We start from the raw sequence: 20,538 nt of genomic DNA, 5'->3' as shown, positions 1-20,538 counted from the left end.
TTTTCATTTCTCCAAAAATAAAAATGTTGTAAGCACGGAAAAAAACCAAACCACCAAACCCTGTTGCTTTCAAAGTCAAACTGATGCAACTTTGAGCATGCACTCAATACAAACACATAAATAGCCCAAAAAATCTGCAAGTGCCATAGTGCTGTAATTGAGATGGATGGGGAAATATTTCTACAGAATCATACTCCTGGCTATGGACCCATTGCTTGCCCATTTTTCTTCCCTTTCCAGTTTGCAGTGCTCAGAATCTCATGGAGCTCTTTCAAAGATGACAAGGTGTATATGCAAACCAGTGCAAGGAAGAGGCACAGCATCTTCTAAATTTTGCAGTGCAATTATGACAGTCTCAAATCTTGGCAACTGGGGACAGCTGAAAGTGGGTCACAAAGTTCTAACAGAGGGGACCTATGAAGTACAGAGGCAGGCCAGAGCTCCAGTCCCTTGAGCACTTTTGTCCGAGGCATTAAACAACCTGCACATGCTTTCCTTCCACAGTCATAAACCGGGATATTGCATAGGACCAACATCCCACACAAAGGAGATACTCATAAAACAAGTGATACCTCCACTCCAGCCTGCAGAAATTTAAAAAAGGCTATTGTAAAAAGCAATTCTGCTGGCACCATCAAGGTATATCATTAGGAAAGTCAGTGATCTATTATTTATTAACTACCCCAAATGTTCTAAGCATTTAGTGATGAAGACTTTCTATTAAGCATTTATATTGTAGAAGGGTAAGAATTGCTTAAGTAAGGATTTACAGAAGGTCTAGGAATAACTCGGTATAGTCACACTATGATAAAATAATCTAATTTTCCATTTTCTTTGCTCCTCCTTCATTTTTCACCGATTTCAGGTAACTGGAAAACAGAGCAGGCTCTGTCTGATTCGCAAGAGCACATTATAAATGAGATGTGAAAGCTGTGACAGGCAGGAATCCCCTCACCCCACGTCCTCAGTGTGGGTGCTTGCTCTCGAGGGCAACAACGTCCTTCCCAGCAAAAGAAAAGGTTTCCTGCATGGAGGGTCAAGGCATATCAAGGGAGATACAGGGCTGGATGGCTGGTTTTGGGGAGAAGTAAATACAGATGGGAGGAAGAGGGAACACATGGTCTCATCACCTGTTTCAGGCTTTGAGTCCAAAGTGTTCTTCAGCAACCCAACACAGATTTCCAGTCCATAACCTTCTGGAGGAGATTCCCTCTCCACGGACTATTCAGGCTGTCCAAATTAGGCACTGTTTCTGATAGGTATGAACCCCTATGTATAGGTTCACAGCAATGAGGATACATACAAGTATTATCATTTCACTAGGAAGTGTACAGCTGGCTGAAAAAAAAGAGGGCCAAAGAAAATCATTATAGATGTACACTTGTAAAGCCTGAAATGGAAAGTAGTGTACTGGGATCATTGTTGTATTTGTGTTTTAAGATCAGGCAATACAAAAAAAAATAGACTATGTAATGAAAACTGTTCAACATAAGATGAAGAACTAAAATGCTTTAATCATGCTCCTACAATTGTGTGTCATTACAGGGCAGGGTTAAAGTAATCTGGATTTCTCTTCATGGAGTAATTGAACATATTAAATTAAAGCTTGAGAGAATTCTGAAATATTAAGTGTTCTGCAGTGCTTATTTGGGAGATATTTACATCCAGATTTTAGGATTTTTTTTCTGGTAATTTGGTATTTTGGGATTTTTATTCCCCGGTAAAGCACTGAAAGAATGAACTTACTCATTCTATATATCAGTTATAAGAAAATGTACTGTTATGATAAACCCTGTAAATGTTCTGCCTTTGAAAGGTCACTTGTTTGTAACTTTTCCTGTTACCAGCTCTGTTACTCTGGTAGACACTACATTTCCTAAACAAAGGGTCAGCCTGTGCCCAATGTTATAAAATGGTTCGTTATTTGCCCTTAACCTCATCCATTTGCTTAATTTCCATTTTTATTGCTTTTTTCCTTGCTTTATTATTTATTGTTTAAACACAAATTTTCATCCTGAGCAAGTATCTCTTGTGCATTATATTCCACCATCAAATTTCAAGCATCATATTATCAAAAAAAGTATAAGAAACGAAGGGTCAGTCAAGAGGTCATTACAATGAGCAAATTCAGAGTTAGAACATGGACTTTAAGTCTGTTATCTGAACAGCTTGGACCAGTGCCATGGAAGACTACAAAAATACATTTTACTTAATGCCTGGTCTGGCTTCACTGAACACCAGAGTCATGAGAACAAAGATAATAATGCTGTACTATTTACAATTTCATTTCTCTTGTTCTTCCTGAATAGATTATGCCCTCAACACCATCATTTCCACTAAAAATCAAAGGAAGTAAGTAATATGTGAACAGTTTTGAAAGATTTGTCAACTGTTACATTTGTGAAAGTAAATCTTCAAAAACTATGGCTTATATTATTTAAAGGATCTTCAATAGATAGATAGAAACAATCTCATAGTACTTATAATTATTATAAAGTCATGGTTCATTATCCACAGTCATAAACACAAGGAATTTCAAACTATGCAAAACGGTCTAAAGTTTACAAAAAAAACCCCAACCAAACTACTCCCCTGAAAAGGACTAATGTTATTACTGTATTGACATTTTCTATCATCCTTCTAAACTCCAACAAATAAATACCAGATGGAGGAAACACAGTCACTTGAGACAACACTAAAGAGAGAGAATGTTCAAAAGTCTGCCTTAATATTTATATATTTATGTAATAAAATAAGTGTAGCTGGAAAACATTTGTAGTACAGAAGTTCATTCCTATAGTGATGCTCTTCCATGCAATACCTTAATATTTTTGTATCTCTGCAAATACTGAAGCATAGCAAGTTAGTTACATTTTTGCATCTATTTCTGGGCTAAGTAATAGGAGATAATATTCTATACTAACAGATGTGACCATTCATCTTTTTAATATCATCAAAAATTAATACAAAGAAATATCTGCTAAGTGGTATCTAATCTAATAATGATCTAGTAATAACATCAAGCTGCATCTAATTTAATAATAATGTAATAATAATGAAAGTCCACAAGTTCCACATTTTTGCAGGTTGGATATAGTGTTTTAAACTATATGTTAAACCTGAATAAAGGACACTACAGAAAGTAACTTTCAATACTCTGAATCTCTTAAGTACAACATAAGGGAAAGTGCCACTTATCTAAGCATTTAGTAACATATATAACTATAATATTGATATACTATGTCTTTACGTATCAGTTGGAATTTTTTTAGTTAACTTCTTTTAAAAAAAGAAGTTAGTAAAGTAAAAGGGTACACGAGGAAACTATAAATTTAGATGTCAAAATATTCAGCTACTAAAAAAAGATATATCAAAACCATATACCAAGTAACAATTAATGTGTAGTTTATATATATATATGATCAAATATATTTTTTACTGACCCACACATGTATATGAAACTGTATATATTTACTTAAAATATAGGCATGTGTGTATTTATTCAAATCCCAGATTCCAGATATTCATGAACTTAGACATTATTAGAATTTACATGTATTTCTATGCTAGACAAACAAATCTATATACACAAGTCCAGGTTTTGATGGGATGGAGTTAACTTTCTTCTTAGTAGCTAGTACAGTGCTGTGCTGTGGCTTTGATGTGAGAACAATGTTGATAACACACTGATGGATTTAGTTGTTGCTGGTTGATGTTTATACTAAGATTTTGGGTTCTTGGGCCTTGTTAGCGAGAGGGCTGGAGGGGCACAAGAGACTGGGAGGGGACACAGCCAGGACAGCTGATCTGAACCAGCCAAAGAGGTGTTCCATACCATGGAACAACATGCTTGGTTTATAAACTGGGGGCTTAGGTGGGGCCAGGGAGATTGTTGCTCAAGGACTCGCTGGGCATCAGTCAGCGGGTGGTGAGCAGTTGTACAGTGCATCACTTGTTTTCCTTTCTCCCTTTTCCTTTGGATTTTATCCTTTCCCCCACCTTTCCATTATAACTGTCATCATCATCATCATTATTATTGTTGTTGTTATTATTGTTACTATTGTTATTACCTTTTTATTCTGTTTAAATTATTAAATTGTTCTTATCTCAACCCTCAAGTTTTACATTCCTTTCCCATTCTCCTCCCCATCCCTCTGGGTCAGGGGGAGTGAGCAAGTGGCTGCCTGGTGCTAGGTTGCCAACTGGGGTTAAACCATGACAATAGAAACATAGGTAGTATTGCCTTTATATACTAAAGAAGCACTATAAATATGCACATAAAATGAATACAATGTATATAGACACACTTTTACTTGTATGTGCAAAATATATTTATATGTAAATCCAGAAACCAATGTTTCCAGATGGTCAAACCCACTCTTTGTACAGCAAAGAACTGAGCGCTGGGTTCTTATGGTATTGTAGTATACCAATTAATGATAAAGCTGCAACTACAAGATAATGCCAGAAAAAAACATTTGGAAAGCTTCAACACATATTTTGCCTGTATTCTGCAAAGAAATTTAAATATGAAAAGTTTTTTAATTAATAACATACATAGCAGGGAAGCAGACATATTTTGGTGCTCTATTTGTAGAAGCTGTGGACTCGACAAAGTCTCCTACCTTTACACAGTAACACTTCTAAGAGCTGAATGCAGTTCTCCCTACATGGGAAGAATTTATGTCTGCCTCCCACCAAAAAAATATTTGTCAGTAATTGAATCGACACACTGTAGAAAAACAGATCCTTGCATCCTGAATCAACAGTGTAGGATCAATAGATGTGTATGGATTCTGCCACTAAAACTAGGTGAAAACCAAGCAAACAAGAAGGTCCCTTTTGTTCCTGGAATTTCGGACTGCCATTCAGAGAGCTGCCCTGCCTTCATAAACATGCCCAATACACGTCAACACTAATAACATTCAAAGAAAAATATGGAGAAGCACAGCTAACCTACAGCAGTTCCATTCAACAAAAGATCTTTCTTGACAAAGCAGTACAAACATTGTGCCAAAATTCTTTTTTGGCAAGAACGTATGCATCAACAGTCAGATTCTCAGTAAATATGAAAGCAAGGAAAAACATTGCTTTGAATGGAGTTATCCTGGCTTTACACCATTTAAAAATGTGGTTTACTGTCTATCTTCGGTTTTTTTACACGTCTTCATGGGCCTTCACCAACACTAAATGAGTGATATCTTTCCATCCACACCATGTAACTTCTCCCCATTGTTCAAAATGAATCTTTTCAGTTTTCTTATCAATTCCTTGAGTATAAATATATCTATAGAACAATGGTAATTCTATGAATTTTCTCTGAAAAAAACGAATATATTTTTAAACTGTCTTTTCCTTTCCATTGCAACAAGACAAAAAGCAAAGAATCAGTATCAAGAGTAACTAGCCATAAATATTTTTTTTGAGGTAATATGGTGGTGTAAGCATAAGCATTTGCATTTTCTATTTTTAAAGCCCTCATTTTTTATGAAACTAAAAATTATTTCTAATTTATACCACAATTTTGACCACCACCCATAAATTCAGTGTATCACCAGGATATTTCCTGTTCTCTGTTTTGGTCATCATTTATCATTTTCCCATTTTTAATATGCATCTGTCTATGACCTACTTTTTTTAAAAAAAACTCTAAACACATCTATAAACACTAAATCAACCATAAGCGTGAAGGTATATCCTGTAGTTGCGTAGCTAAGCAAGAAAAGACTGCTCCTGGAAGAACACAAGTGTCCTCAACCCCCTCCACCCCAGTGCAAGTCAAGAAAGAAAAGCCCCTCTCAGCATTGGAGCCACAGTTGCCAAAAGAAAACACTTTCTCATTTTGAGATGCCCACAATTGCTGTTACATTGACTATTAAACACATCAGTGTAGACACCTCTGCTGGACAAGTGTACAGAACTCCTAATTAAGCAGTTTCATTTTTGTCACAAAAGGAGCTAGATTGTAATGGCATCTTTTGTCCTATGCTTAATGAAGGGTGAGATATTGTTGAAACAATTAGTAACACCAGTGGAAGAGAATGCAAGTGATTAGCATAGCTTGATGCCCATAGCAACACCAGTTGCTGTTGTTAGCATTAACAATGTGTCGATTTAAAAAGAAGAATCACAAAAAAAGAAAGTGTCACTTAAGTGGTGCTGCTTTTCTTTTTTAAACATACAAGTGACGCCCATTTTTAAATGAATTCTCTATACTAGTGGCTACTGCACACTCATTCTTTCAGATATTTTTTTTTTTAAGATTTGAATAGCCTTTATATCAACCCTCAGATATAATAAAAACCCGCAGCAGCAATACAGCAGTCAACAACATGGTTTTTTAGGTGGGGATTTTCTGATCTGCTTGAACATTGAATGTGCCAATGGCACGTGCACATCATCTCTAAGTTGAAAAAGACCATCTGAAAGTTTGTACCTAAGATTTATGTTAGCAGCATAGACCAGTGACTCAAGAGGTCATGTCACTGTTTATGGAGGAGGCCTGAATGTGAAAATAGACCTGAAATTCTTGCCCATCAGCTACCAAACACTGAACAGGTATTATTCCTTTACTCCTGAGGGATAAATGACTATCTATGGAATTGAAAACCTCACTCTCTGCAGTTGATACATAAAACAGCACAAATTTCTGAGATGGAAGAGGCAATGAGGAAAGACATGGTTTTCAGATTACATTCTTACGAATGCATGCTGGTTCTGGATGGAAACCACCTAGCCTACTGTTCCTGGGCTCAGGGTAGAAACACGTCATAATCACTGGCATAATTGGCATGACTGATGTCATTGTTGGCATTAGCAAAGTGAAGCAGACATCTTCATGACAAAGGACAGGAACTGGGTTTCATGTAGACTAATAACTGTCTGTGTAAACTACTTTTAGATAGTTTGGGTACAAAAAAAAGTCCACATCTCAAAAAACCTATACAGGTATTATAAACAATTCTAGGAGTTGCCATTATAAGGAAAGAATTATTTTACTAGGCCTATACTAACCATTAAATTAGTACTTGAATTACTCTTCAAGGACAGTGGTGGAAAGTACTCGTTTAGGCTTCCTGCCAAGTTAGCTAAACTGGGTAATGTCTAATATAAATGTTACTTCCCTGTCTGAGATACCCTTTCAGAGTATGCTTAGGCATCTTTGCACAGAAAAGCCACAGATCATACAAAAATACCCTCTTTTTTATTTTTGTTTTGTAACTATCTGCAATATTAAGTCAAAGATGTCAATAGAAAATTCATGCCTTTTAAAGTCTTTGAAGAGTTGCCCTATTTATGTACATCAACACTAAGAAATGTTTACTACTTTTTTGCATCCTCAAAAATATAGTTATCCAGTATTTAACGTTGAAGGTATTTCACATTAAGTAGTGTATTCCTACTCATATAAAGTTGATAAATAATACACTGTTTAGCTTACTAAACTGTAGCACCTGTTAAGGACATAAACGCATTGGATTACTGAAAAGCACTGTAAGCGTGTGCATCTTCTATTCACATTTATAGTCCATGCCCCATTTTATCAGTGGCTAAACTCTTGCCTTTAAAATAACAAACCAACTCAGAAGAAAAGAAAGCAAAAGTAAGAACTTCTCCATATTAAATGAAAGAAGTTTTTAAGAAATGAAGGGAAGCTATCAGGTCCAGGTAAAGAAGTGTCTTCCATTATGTTAATATAATCATAGGATATGATCTGCATGTTTGCACATGCATAAAGGCACAAAAGCCACACAGCATGTGTATGCAGCTTTCACTTGCAATTACCTAAAGTTATCATAGATGTGTGCAGCCACACATTTTTGTCTGAAGGTATTTAAGAAAACCCTTGCAGTTAGTTAAAGCTAGTAATTCAGTTTCTTTTTCCACATCCAAAATTCTGTGTGAAGGCTGGCAGATAAGCTTTGCCCTCTGCACTTGTAGTTTCTTGACTGCAGTCCACCTTTAAAAAATCCACCCCCAGCTGCACACAAGCACAGGCAGAACAACTGCAGGGATTGAGAGGAGGAAAGCATGGGATGTATAATTCCTGCCTTTGCTCTGCAGCAGCACCAAAATCGGCATGAGAGGAACATACACCCAGGTGGGTGGGAGGCCACTCACCTTGACCTTGCTGTTCAGCATGAGCTCTGCCGCTGCCAGCAGCCTGGAGAGCTGCCAGAGCACCCTGAGGCCAGGTTGCCGACTGCCACCCCACCCAGGGTAACCTGCTCAGGGCCAGGAGGCTGCTGGAGCTGCCCAGCTACCTGGAAGGAGATGTGTCACAACCTTGCTGAAGCATGGGAATGCCACAAGAAACTCAGAAATAATTTTGGTTTTGTTTCCAGGACTGCACCACCTGCAAGCCTGGGTGGGAGGCAGCATGGGAAGAGTGGAGCCGGCGCTTGGTTTCCCTGGCTGGACAGGCAGCTAGCATCCCTGAAGCCAGCACAGATAAATGCATCTCCTGTTAGCTGCGATGCAAAGGGCTTTTCACAATGAAAGCAACCAAATGAAAAAAAATCAACAGCAGAAATACGCTAAGAATGCCTGACATTTTAATCAGCGCCTGTGTATGTGCAGTCCGCACTAATCCTTGGCAGCTGCCACAAATGAATCTGTAGGTAGATAAGAAAATTCACCTAAACAGTAGCATGTACTGCATATTCCTTATGATAGTATAGACAAATCAAAGCACAACTGAGGAATCTTTCCTTCAAAATCCAACACCTTTTAAATGGTGATGAGCAAGTGCACATATAGATCTGTATGTGTACCTTGTTCAATTAGAGACTGCACACCTACCTTTCCCAACCCCTACCCAAACGAGGAATTTAACGTGCAACCAAAGGGCACTCTCTTTCCCAACCACACGCTGCTTGGCTAGAAAGGCTGATAGGTAGCACTAACCTTTAGCTTGTCATAGCGCTCACTTAAAGCTGCCACCTGATGGTCACGGTGTCGCCCAACCAGTTTACATAAGGCACAGATTAACTGGTCATCAGTCACGCAGTACATGTTAACTTTCTCGTCCTCATGCTCCAAGCACATTAATCCCCTGATGTGAGAGTCCGGGATGGGCTCGATGAGGCGGTGGCCGGTGAATGGCTTCTTGTTAGGGTGAGTGGCTTTCAGGCACTCCTCACAGTAGGACACCTCGCAGGTAACACAGGTTTTCACTGCCTCCTGGGCAGGGTCCTGGTCGCAGAACTGGCAGAGGACCTTCTCGCAGGACGACATGCTGTTGCTGTCGAATGCCCGCTCCCGGCGGGTCTCACTGGGTGAATTGGGCCCGCTGACCGAGGCTTTCTGAAACCTGTCGATGATGTTCTGCAGGGTGACGTTGCGCTTGAGCCCGTCTAGACCGCGCTGGCTGAGGGTGATGACATAGCGGCAGGTCGGGCACTGGAAGGCGGTGATAGACTCCACCGGCTCGTTGGTGGCGCAGTGGGAGACCAGGATGCGGTGCGCGCAGTTGAAGCAGAGGCTGTGAGCACAAGGCAGCAGCAGCGGGTCTTCAAACAGCTCCAGACAGATAGGGCAGGTCAGTTCCGACTCCAGTGTTTCCATCTTCAGGCAAAGCTTTCCTGTGGCGTCAGCGAAATCCAGGGAAGCTGATCAGCTATCTGGAAACACACGTAAAATTCGATTAGGCGAGAGAGAACATGAGGGGTCAGCCGTGGGGGGTTGTCAACTTTCACCACTGCTCTCAGGGCTATCAACCCGCCACACCAGGCAGGAAAGCAATCCAAAGTTTTGAACCTGCATATGCACACATCAAGGTATTTAAAACCGAACCGCTTTATTTCCCCCCTCCCCTCATCTGTTCACTTAAGAATGCAAAACAAAGCTCCTTCTTCATTTCTTTCCCTTTCTCTCTCATGCTGTCGAGGAAAACAGCAGATGTTTCTGTGCATTATTAAAACCCAGAATGATGACCCTCGAACAGCCTATTACAGCAAAATTAGATTTCTTCAGCAGATGCTGCTTTTGGCTTCACTCATCTAGTAGTAAAACTTTTTTTAAAAACTTCACCTTTGTATAGCATTGTGCAAGGATTAGTCTGGAGTATTATAACTGATAACCTTACGATGGCTATTACAATTTAAAAAGTTATTTTATCAGATTAAAATTTTCATCTGGTATTATCGCCATATTACAGCATTTAAAGTACATGTCTGTGTTTACTTGCGTAAATATGTATCTGAACATATATAAGCAAAAATATTTCTAGGAAAGCATGTGGTATTTTACATATAATGTAAATAATAAAATTCAAAATATATCATATACTAATATACTCTTCTTATGTATTTCAAGAACCTATGCAACTGTATTTATATGTACCTGTACTTCTGTGCATATGTAGCTGTATACATATGTCCAAATATATAACGTATACATGTTTGTAGTAAGATAAACATAGCTAGAGGATCACAGAGCATCGTAATTGAAATGCCCTAAGGAAGATGGAGGAAGTAAACAGTAAACAGTAGATTAGCCCAAATTTCTGATGATCCTAACCTCTGGTACAAGAAGAACCTCTAGAGACTAAGATAGTAAAGTGTAGTGAGACAGTGAAATGTGTGATTTGCCTAGGAGGAGTTTGTGTGTGTGTGTGTGTGTGTTTGTGTACATTCGCTTTTGTGTGAGTACTCTCTAGGGCTAAAACTTATGAACTACCACTTGCTTTAGAAGCCTTATTAATAACCTGAAGTGGATCAGGAATCCATGACTTTTAAATGGAGAGCATGGGATTTTCTGGACACACAGCAGTACACCCCCGTCAATGATCAACTGAAACTTCATTTTGCTTCCTTTCCTGTGCTCAGTGTTACAGAGAGTGGCTTTGAAAGAGTCGCCCTACGCAGCTCTCCCTGCCTAAGCTCCCGTCAAGGGCCCATCACCGCCGCAAGCAGACAGGTCAGTGAAGCAGAAGCAAAAGCTATGCTTCACACTCACAGAGCTGTACCTCTTCACAGTACAATCTATTTAAGCTTTGTTGCTCATAACTGAGGACGGCTTCAGATGGCACAGCTGCATCGTCCTTACACTGTAAAGTCATTGTTCGGTTGTGTGAACTCTTGCCTCCTCCCCTGGCCAGGGAAAAGGAGGAATGGGCAAGAATCCCCCCAAAACAAACCTTGGTTCATTAAGGGTGAGGAGAGCTCAGGGCTCATTAGCAGCCTTGGGAACCAAGCGTGTTTGAACCTTCTGTACTTCATGACAATTAGTGTGCGGAGCACAGTGGCAGTGACAGGAATGCTACCTATAACCCCAATACGAATGACAGCAAAAGGAAAGTTCAGCGAACAGAGGCAAGGTTCAGACCGCCCATCGGTATGTAGCCCTCCTTGCTCTGTGGGAAGAGCAGCAAGGCGTCTGCTCCAGAGGTATGCTTAGAAATGAGGATACTTTGCCTCTTTGCATTAATGCTTCCTTTTATTCTGCCAAGAAATCTGAGCATTTAAAAAATGCACTGACCCCATCAAAAAATTTGCTTTCCTGTATCTTCTCTGATGCTGATCTTACTTGAAATAAAGTTTAGTTTGCCAAAGAGTAATTCATTTCTAACTATCCATCAGCTGCCATAATTGCATGGTGCATCTGGTCAAAATTAAAGGTCTGGCAATTTGATGTAAGCAGGAAGACAACTCCCCTCCTGTCTCCTCAGCCACAGCCACACAGCACAGAAGAGATGAAAGGCTTTTCTGCAAATGAAGACCAGTTTGTCTTTCCTCCTCTTCACTGTGTCTTACAGAAGTCCCAGAAGATCAAAATCTCATTCACATTGTTTGAATCCCTTCCACACCACAACTGTGTACCTCATCATCCACTTATCTTGCAGGCTGAATGCTGCGCTGGAAATGGGAGAAGGGGATTTGGGGTTGGCAGGAGACAATATTTTAAAAAGGCAAACTAATCGTTGCTCATCTATTGGCAGTCCAGTGAAAACCTGCCAACATTTCGGGTTTGTTTCCTAGGACTGTGTTTGGAATACAAGGCTTTCTTCCATGCTGTCTTTTCTGTACAAAATCCCTCCTGCTCCTTCTTGTGTCAAACCGTTTCATTCATTCAGTTTCCTTCTTAAAGCACTTTTTTTAACCAAGGGCTTTTTTACAGTACTCATATAAAAGAGAGGGACAGATAAAAGCAGCAGAAAAACATTTGCATCACTGCCTCACGGAAAGACGTTTGAATCACCATCATGGCTCTACATAAATACCACCGTCTCAATTGATGACTAATTCTGATCTATCTGACCTGAATGAGCAGCAGCTCAGCCCTGACTAATGCTATTCAGTATGAGCAAGAGTGCCAAAATCTGATCTTAGAATGTAAACGTCTTGGAATAAAAGCCTATCTTCCAAGGTAATCAAAGCTGAGCACACTGATAGAAACCCCCCAAAAAATGACATTTCCCTGTTTTCATTTGCAATTGCCAATAAGCCAAAACACACTGCATCTGGGACTGAATAATGAATCCTTTAAGAGGCACTGAAGAGGGGCTGTATATTCTGGGCAATCCAGTGATTACTCTTTAATCAACTGCATTTCTGCTTTCACTTTTAGGTTGCTGCCTGAAGTGTTGAGTATGCTGCTGATCCAGCTACAAAATCTTTCAAACTCACTGGCCCTTGCCTTAAGGTTTTGTATTCAGTATTTTTTTTTTTTTTGAGAGTGGTAGAGAATCCATAGCTACAGTAAACTGGAAGATTAGGCAGAAACTTGATATGCATGGTTTATATATGCACATGGTTGTATTCCATACTCAGCATGGCCCATAAATTGAAAGCCACATAGACAGCCTCCAGACACAGAAGGGAAAGAAGGATTTTCAAGTACATAATTTCATTTTTGCAAAAATATGAAATTACTGGCAGAAAATTATACTATTACCAAAATGTCATTGAATTTAGTATTATTTTCCTACCCACAAGAGGTAGTTTTAAGAACAGATATCAAAGAAAAGCGATTGTCAAAAGAAAAGTGTTATTTAAAAAATCAAAAATATGCTTAAGTACTTTGGATTTGTGACATCTCCCCAGCACATAATGATTAGTTATGCATTATGTGGCAAGCAAAACAGTAAATGAAAACCCCATCTCAGTGTAGTTCATGACATGACTTCTACCAACCCTAGTGGAATTAGCATCTTTGTACCTCTTGTTTTAAGCACGATATATTTTTCAGGTGGTATTAATTAATACCTTCAGCTGCACAGAAGCACACTCAAAGCTTTTCAGAAGTAGAGAGACATGAGAGAAATGAAAACTAAAGCTGAACTAGATAAATTTTAGTATGTGAAGTACCAGTAGAGCTGAACAGGTTAGAAAAAATAAAACCTCAAGCACTTTCATAACTGGATGCAATGCTATGTTGCAAAAATTGTGTATTATACCTTCCACTTGTTTTATACTCGAAAGGTTATGGATCAGAGATACTACCAACATGGAGAGGACTGTTACCACTAATCTCAATGAGACCCTAGTAATTGAAGCCCCAAAACACATTTCCTGAGTAGTACATAAAATACACAGTTCACTGCTTTTTGAAACACTATTATTTATAGGAAAATCTGGTGATTAGGTGTCCCTGAAATCAGCGCATGGTTGACTGAAGGCTGACTCTTGATTTTTCCTTGCTGGGAGTGCCAGTGGTATGGATGATCCCTAAGTTTTAGGTACAGAGAACAGTATATAGAAGCAGCAAGACAAAGATACCAGAAAGTGTTGGTGGGGGGAGACTTCCATGAACCAGAACTGTAAGCACTTCCTCACAGGAAGCAACACACTTCTATATCCTGAAGAAATCACCTGCCATTAGAAAAATATTGCAAACCATGTGTTGCTATGTGGAGCTCTTCTCACAGCAAATACCCCTATGTGGGTCCTGTACGCAGACTAGCACTCTCTCTACACCCAAATGACAATCAGGAAATTACAATTAATGTCCAAAAAAATTATCCTACTAACATCCTTAGGAAAAAGACAAACATCCAGCAGTAAAACAATAGTACCTGGTGATGCTACACTGACAAAATACTTCAAGAAGGTTAACAGCATTCTTTAAAATTGGATCTGGATAAGGCATTTCAGCCTCACTAGGAAAGCTCACCAGAAAGGTGACTGGTGTCCTGACATGGTCTTTACATTTATCTGTTTTTAATTGGTGTTACCTAGATGATCAATAATACTGGTAATTATTTACATTTCTTGTATTAACAAAGTAATTATAGTGTGATACTGCCAAGCAACATTCTTGACCTTAACCCAGTACATTCATGCCAGAACACAATATTTCTGAAGTGTTAACATAATGCCTGAGGTAAAATACCTAAAATATTGTACTGGGTTTGCATAGCAAGGCTTTGGGGGGGGGGGGGGGAGCTACAGGAGGGGCTTCTGTGAGAAGCTGCTAGAAGCTTCCCCCATGTCTGACAGAGCCCATGCCAGCCGGCTCCAAGACAGAGTCACCACTGCCAGCAACAGGGGCAGCTCCTCTGGGACAGCGTATTTAACAAGGCAACAAAACCCTGCACAACACCAGCAGCAGGCAGAAGAGAGGAGTAAGACTACGTGAGAGGAAAAACTCTGCAGACACCCATGTTAGTGAAGAAGGGGGAGGAGGTGCTTCAGGTGCTGGAGCAGAGATTCTCCTACAGCCCATGGTGAAGTCCACGGTGAGGCAGGCTGTGCCCCTCACCCCACGGAGGTTAACGGTGGAGGACTCCACACCAGAGCACGTGGATGCCTGAAGGACACTGGGACCCCATGGGCAGCCTGCACTGGAGCAGGCTCCTGGCAGGATCTGCGGACCTGTGGAGAGAGGAGCCCAGGCTGGAGCAGGTTTGCTGGCTGGGCTCGTGACTCCATGGGGGACCCACACTGGAGCAGCCTGCTCCTGAGGGGCTAAATCCTGTGGAAGGGACCCACGCTGGAGCTGTTCGTGAAGAACTGCAGCCCCTGGGAAGGATTCACATTGCAGAAGTTCATGGAGAACTGCCTGCTGTGGGAGGGACCCCAGGCTGGAACAGGACAGGAATGTGAGGAGCCATCCCCCTGAGAAGGAGGGAGCAGCAGAGGCAGCGTGTGATGGACTGACCACAGCCCCCATTCCCTGTCCCGCTGTGCCGCTGGCAGGGAGGAGGTAGAGAACACTGGGAGTGACGTTGTACCCTGGAAGAGGGGAGGGGTGGGGGGAAGGTGTTTTAAGATTTAGGTTTTATTTCACATTACCCTACTCTGATTTGATTGGTAATAAATTAAAATAATTTCCCTAAATTGGGTCTATTTTACCCATGACGGTAATTGGTGGGTGATCTCCCTGTCCTTATCTCCATCCATTAGCCCTTTGTTATATGTTCTCTCCCCTGTCTGGCTGAGCAGGGCAGTGATAGAGTGGTCGTGGTGGGCACATGGCATCCAGCCAGGGTCAACCCACCACAAATATAAAACTACTTAACAATGAATGTGTCAAAAATTCCAGTATACTGAGGTCATGTTTTGACAGTAAAACACTACAGAATTCTCCCTGTGCAGAACAAATCTGTAGCTACTAGCATAAAGTTAGTAGGCAATGTTTTAGTGGGCCACATGTTGCCTCCTGCTCCTACAGCTTTCAGGGAAGATAAGAAAAGAGTCTACCAGGAGTGAAAAAGCAGTGGTAGAGTATCTCCTGCAAAGCTTCACTTTCTACTCTAGTGAAGATGGAACTCATGGCATGAATTAAAGCTGTTACCATTAATTTTTAACTTGTAGTGAACTCATTGACATTGAAGGAGCAAACAGAGCTGTAGGCCATTCTGGAAATTTTAAGCATCTTACTAACAAATAGCACTGAGCAAAAGAGCTGGACTTGTGCCATGTTCCAAAATTCCTTGATGTGTTATCTCTTTGGCAAAATCGTAGTTTGCCATATTTTGGTGAATTATGGCCAAAATACACCCAAAGCAGGTTTGAACGGCATTTTTCCTAACTATTTTCTAACAATTTGTTTTTTTAAGGCTACTACCAGATGCCTACTACATTAAGGCTATTTCAACCGTGGTCCTTCAGACTTATATATAGGAATGATCATAAATGGACACAAGACCACAGGCTAAATTAAGTATCCAACACTTGAAGATTAAGTATTTTTGTAGAAAACACTTGTCAAAATTTTCCATTAGAAAATAAAATTTATTAAACTACTATTATATGAATATGAAATGAAATTCCATACGAAATATAAACATGCAAGTATGAAATGTCATAAAATGTGTTATGCATGTATGCATGCATGTGTGCGTACATACATGTATCCTGGCTTTATAGTACAAGAGGAATTACAGTCAACACACACACACTATTCCTGAACAAACTATGGAATGTTTAAGCAGGCTACTATCATAGTATGTTGTAGTTTTTGAAGTGGCAATATTTTTCTGTTAAGTGCACTATAAAAGGAAAATCTAAAATTTATGTTCCTGTCATAAAATCTGCTATGCGCAATAAAAAACCACTTGCAATTTCTTCTGTTAGCTCAGGGTGGGGTGGGGTGTGGAAGCTATTCTTTTTGCCATTTTCTATCCTGTTCTAGAATATACACAAAATTGTCTTTGGAATAAATTTTCCTTCCAGCAAGTGAATGTGATTGTTTCGGATAACATTCAGTAAACATTTCAAATGTGATTAAACCAATGGACTGCTTCATCTGCTTCACAGCCCACGTTGTCCCAAGTCCATTACAGCTTTTACCTTCGGCAGCACACTGAAGTCTATGACTACTACTGATGCTAGCAATTGCCAGTAGCACAGCTAGTGAGATATCCGTTTAAGTGGTGTATTTGTGTAAGAAGTATAAAACAAACTAATAATCAAAACGCAGGATTTTTTCTTTAGAAATGTTTAATGAAAACTTCCATAATGCAAAAGAAAGCAAGCTGCGCTCACCCTGAAGCAAGCAAATACTTGTTTTCCCACTGGTTTTTATCAAAGCAGTGCAAATTAATAAATATTCAAAGGAGAATGCCATTCAACAGCTCCTGATATGCAAAAACAAATACTCAGCACAAAAGAAAATTACTAGTTCATCCTATTCATGCATTTTCATTGACAGAAGAATGATTAACTGCCTTGTCTGGAAGTTAGATGGAGTGTTTCCACGATGCTGAGATAGTTGTTTGCAACATCTAAAGGATATTAATACAGCAAAACCACATCTGCTATGCTGTTTGTAGTGGTATAAAGCCTAGAAAACATCCTTCTCTATTCAAAACATGTGCTAGTAGGAGAACGTATTTTCAAAAAGCTGAATTCTTTATGTTATTCTGTGAGACAAGAACATCTCACAGAATTAAGGTCTCTGGCACAACATCACATATTCCTTCTCATGGGAGCTAAAACTATAACTGACCCTCAAAAACTCAGTCAAGAAAAAAATCATATCCTGTAAATCCCAAAGTAATCAATAAATAGCTGATTTAGTATTACCTATAATATTAGATACAATATTACACGTGTGCATAAACCTGTACTATTATACATTTGGAATTATTTTTGACCTTTATTTTTTATATTCTTGCAACTCTCATAATTTTACATTCTTTAGATGCAAGTTTTAATATTCCACAAAATGCTTCAGAGGAAGAAAAGCAAAGGATTGTTTAATCTTAAGCACATGTGAATCAGCGTAAGTCTACTGGCATCAGTGGTGACTTCCTAACAAATTTATGACTGAAGGGCTGTTCCAAAATCCTCTTCAACAAAATTCACACTCTTCATTTGAGAAATAATTGGTATTTATTCCAGGGTATATCATAACTAGACAACAAAAAATACTGAAGAGTCAGGTTCACATTTAGGTCTGGATACTGGCAGAATGGGAAACTGGAGCAACCCCCAAAACTTGCCAAAGCGGACAAATTGCTATATACCACCCAATCTTTTTTCTCTCTCATTTCAAGCTAAGAGCTTTCTAGATGATGGATGCTACTCTGCAACAAAAGGAAGGTAAAATAAGTGTTACCCAAATAGTAAATATCAAAACCCATTTTCATAGGGCTTTGGTTGCATTGTAGAGCTGGAAATCTCTCACATTTCCCCATCTGGCTATTTCACTTGTGATGCCTTAGGTGACATGGTACTCCTTGATCTTTAGCACAGATGATACAGCAACAGAAATAACCAGAAATCCTTCAGCACATTCCTTCTAGTTACATGCGCTCACACACAGAGATAGAGAATTTAGTGCAGCTTGGAAATGCTGGGGCCCTTAAGCTACTGCAAGTATTCAGAGGAGATCTTAGGGTGGCTTAAAGAAATTATTGCATTCTTTTTCCTCCAAGTTGTCCTATGAATTCTTTCCCTACGGCCAAGTAAAGGGAATCATAAATACTACTTAAATCCATAATTATTGCCTCCACCTAGATAATCACATTGTAAGTTCTCAAGGAAGAACCCCAAGGCCTGCTTACTTATCAAAGAGAGCATTTAAAATAGAAGCAAGAAATGTCCCAGGAACTACAGCAGGTATGGAGGTGTGACCTCATCTGCCACACAGGACTCTGAATTTAAACTACCTGCACGATGCACTTTTGACAAACTAAAGCTCCTTTTGTTTATAAAGCTATCCCTATTGCATTGCAAGGCACACAATGTTAGCCTCTTGCTATCCTGCTCTCTGTTCCTCATGTGCGATCATTAAAAAAGCTTATAATAGGTTTTTGGGCGTTTTTTGAAAGAACAAACACAATTTCTCAGAGTTATATTCTGCACATTCGCAAAGACTACAAAGAGATCCCGACAACTGCAAAAAACCCCACTGCCCAACATTGAGAAGCTCCTTCTAATTTATGCCTGCTGTACTCTCTGTACACTGAACTCTGTAAGATCAATTGTGTATTTAAAAATCAAGATTGTAATCAGGCAATTAGAAGGGTAAATTAGCTGTGAAGTGTGGGAGGATGGAGGATAAGGAACAAATTATACCTGTGCTCTGAAGGTAATCTATTTTTGACCTCTGACAGAAACCTCTGTCACTGGCGCAGAAAACACCTAGATCAGGCTTCTTGGGCCCAGGAATAATTAAATGGGAACCAGCAGGGCTATTCTCCCATTTGGGAAGCAGAACCCTCACAAAGGCCCTCACCCAACCCCAAGGTCTGCTCTGAAAGGAGTGAGGATGTTTCCTGTCCTACTGGTGTCACCGGGGCCACCATGAGCATGATTCAGCCACTCCACCTTGGGGTACTAGGTTTCTGTTCTCCATTAGCAGAATGGGTTTAGGAATGTTCTTTGGCCCCATAGACCAGAAAAGAAATCCGCAAATAGCTCATAGCAAATCACTAGCAGAACAAATACAAGAAACCAGTTCCTCTCTCCTGCTGCACAGTGGTTCCTAAACACAGAGGGTGGCATTCATCTGAACTGGTCTCTGTAGTGTCTCTTGGTAGTCAATAGAAATAGGCACCTCTAAAGCCATCTCATTTAAACTGTTTTAGATTAACTTTAGGATTAAGTGATCTGCGCTTTCTAGATGTGTTTATTTCATTCCAGGTATGAAAGGAACTTAAGAACGTAAGAAATTAAGACTACATCAACTAACAAGTAACTATTTAACATAAGAAATTAAGACTACGTCAACTAACAAATAACTATTTCCAGTGTTCTGGAAAGAGTTAAGTGTCAGCCCTTAAGACACTCAAGGGTTTGGCATCCCAACCCAGCCTGTTCAGTGAGGTACCACCTCTCATTCACAATGAGATGCAAAGTCTGAGTCTTTATCCCTTGCTAATAAAGCTAAATCCTAAGAAGGTGGCAAGTTTCCTCTTAACCTCTCGAGGACTTTCTAAGTCATGTCAGCTGGTGCTTTTTGCAAAGAGCCAGTAATGCTTCACCGCTTACCAGAGGCATGCCCACATGTATTTTATTCCTTGAGAAAGCATTACTTAACAAAACCATACCACAATAAACACTGGTAATCTCAAATATTTTCTTCTATGCATTTACATCCTTTAAGAATTATATCCTTTAAAGTCTTTTTAAAGACCTGAGACAAAACCAATCATTAACCACAGCCACATAATCTTGCCTCACCGGTTTTTAGTAACTGTACTGTGGTAAAACTTCATTGCTTCAAGCTAAGAAATTAGAAGCAGCAACGGGCTATATTGTATCAGCAATATAATTTACAGCTTAGAAACTGAAGTGGTAAATAGCACTAGTCTTTTTAAACTCTACTGATCACCAGAGAGATGCTCTGGGAGATGAAATAAGTGAGGAAATCAGGTAGCACCAGTTTCTAATAAGCTAGTGAAGTGATAAGAAAAATTTATCTAATTTACCTGTGCTTCACTTGCCACTAACCAGAAAACTGCACAACAGCCAGCAGATCCAGTATTAATTTTAAGCTCACTCTGCCAAGTGAAAGTGTTGTCTTTCTGAGCTGTCACTATACAGTGTCTTCGTTACTTAGAGTCCCAGTTCTTTCCAGCCCTGAGACGTGGCTGGTCTTTGGTTTGTACAGATCTTCTCCTGTGCTCAAGGAGACCCTGATCCT

At 39.7% G+C, this 20,538-nt stretch overlaps 1 protein-coding gene across 2 annotated transcripts in view; it reads right to left on the bottom strand.

Moving 5' to 3' along the window:
• The window catches only part of MID1 (midline 1), a 166,616-nt gene that overhangs the window by 107,882 nt on the left and 38,196 nt on the right, over positions 1-20,538 (bottom strand). For both annotated transcript variants that reach the window (XM_005434512.4, XM_027798655.2), the window contains exon 2: positions 8,908-9,623. In XM_005434512.4, coding sequence (XP_005434569.1) covers positions 8,908-9,567 — 660 coding nt within the window. In that variant the 5' untranslated portion in view covers positions 9,568-9,623. The remainder of the gene's footprint in view (positions 1-8,907; positions 9,624-20,538) is intronic.

This window comes from Falco cherrug, chromosome 2 (assembly GCF_023634085.1).
Source record: "Falco cherrug isolate bFalChe1 chromosome 2, bFalChe1.pri, whole genome shotgun sequence".
NCBI classification, from domain to species: domain Eukaryota; kingdom Metazoa; phylum Chordata; class Aves; order Falconiformes; family Falconidae; genus Falco; species Falco cherrug.
Note: the sequence above shows the minus strand (reverse complement) of the source record. Positions and strands in the feature narration are given on the sequence as shown.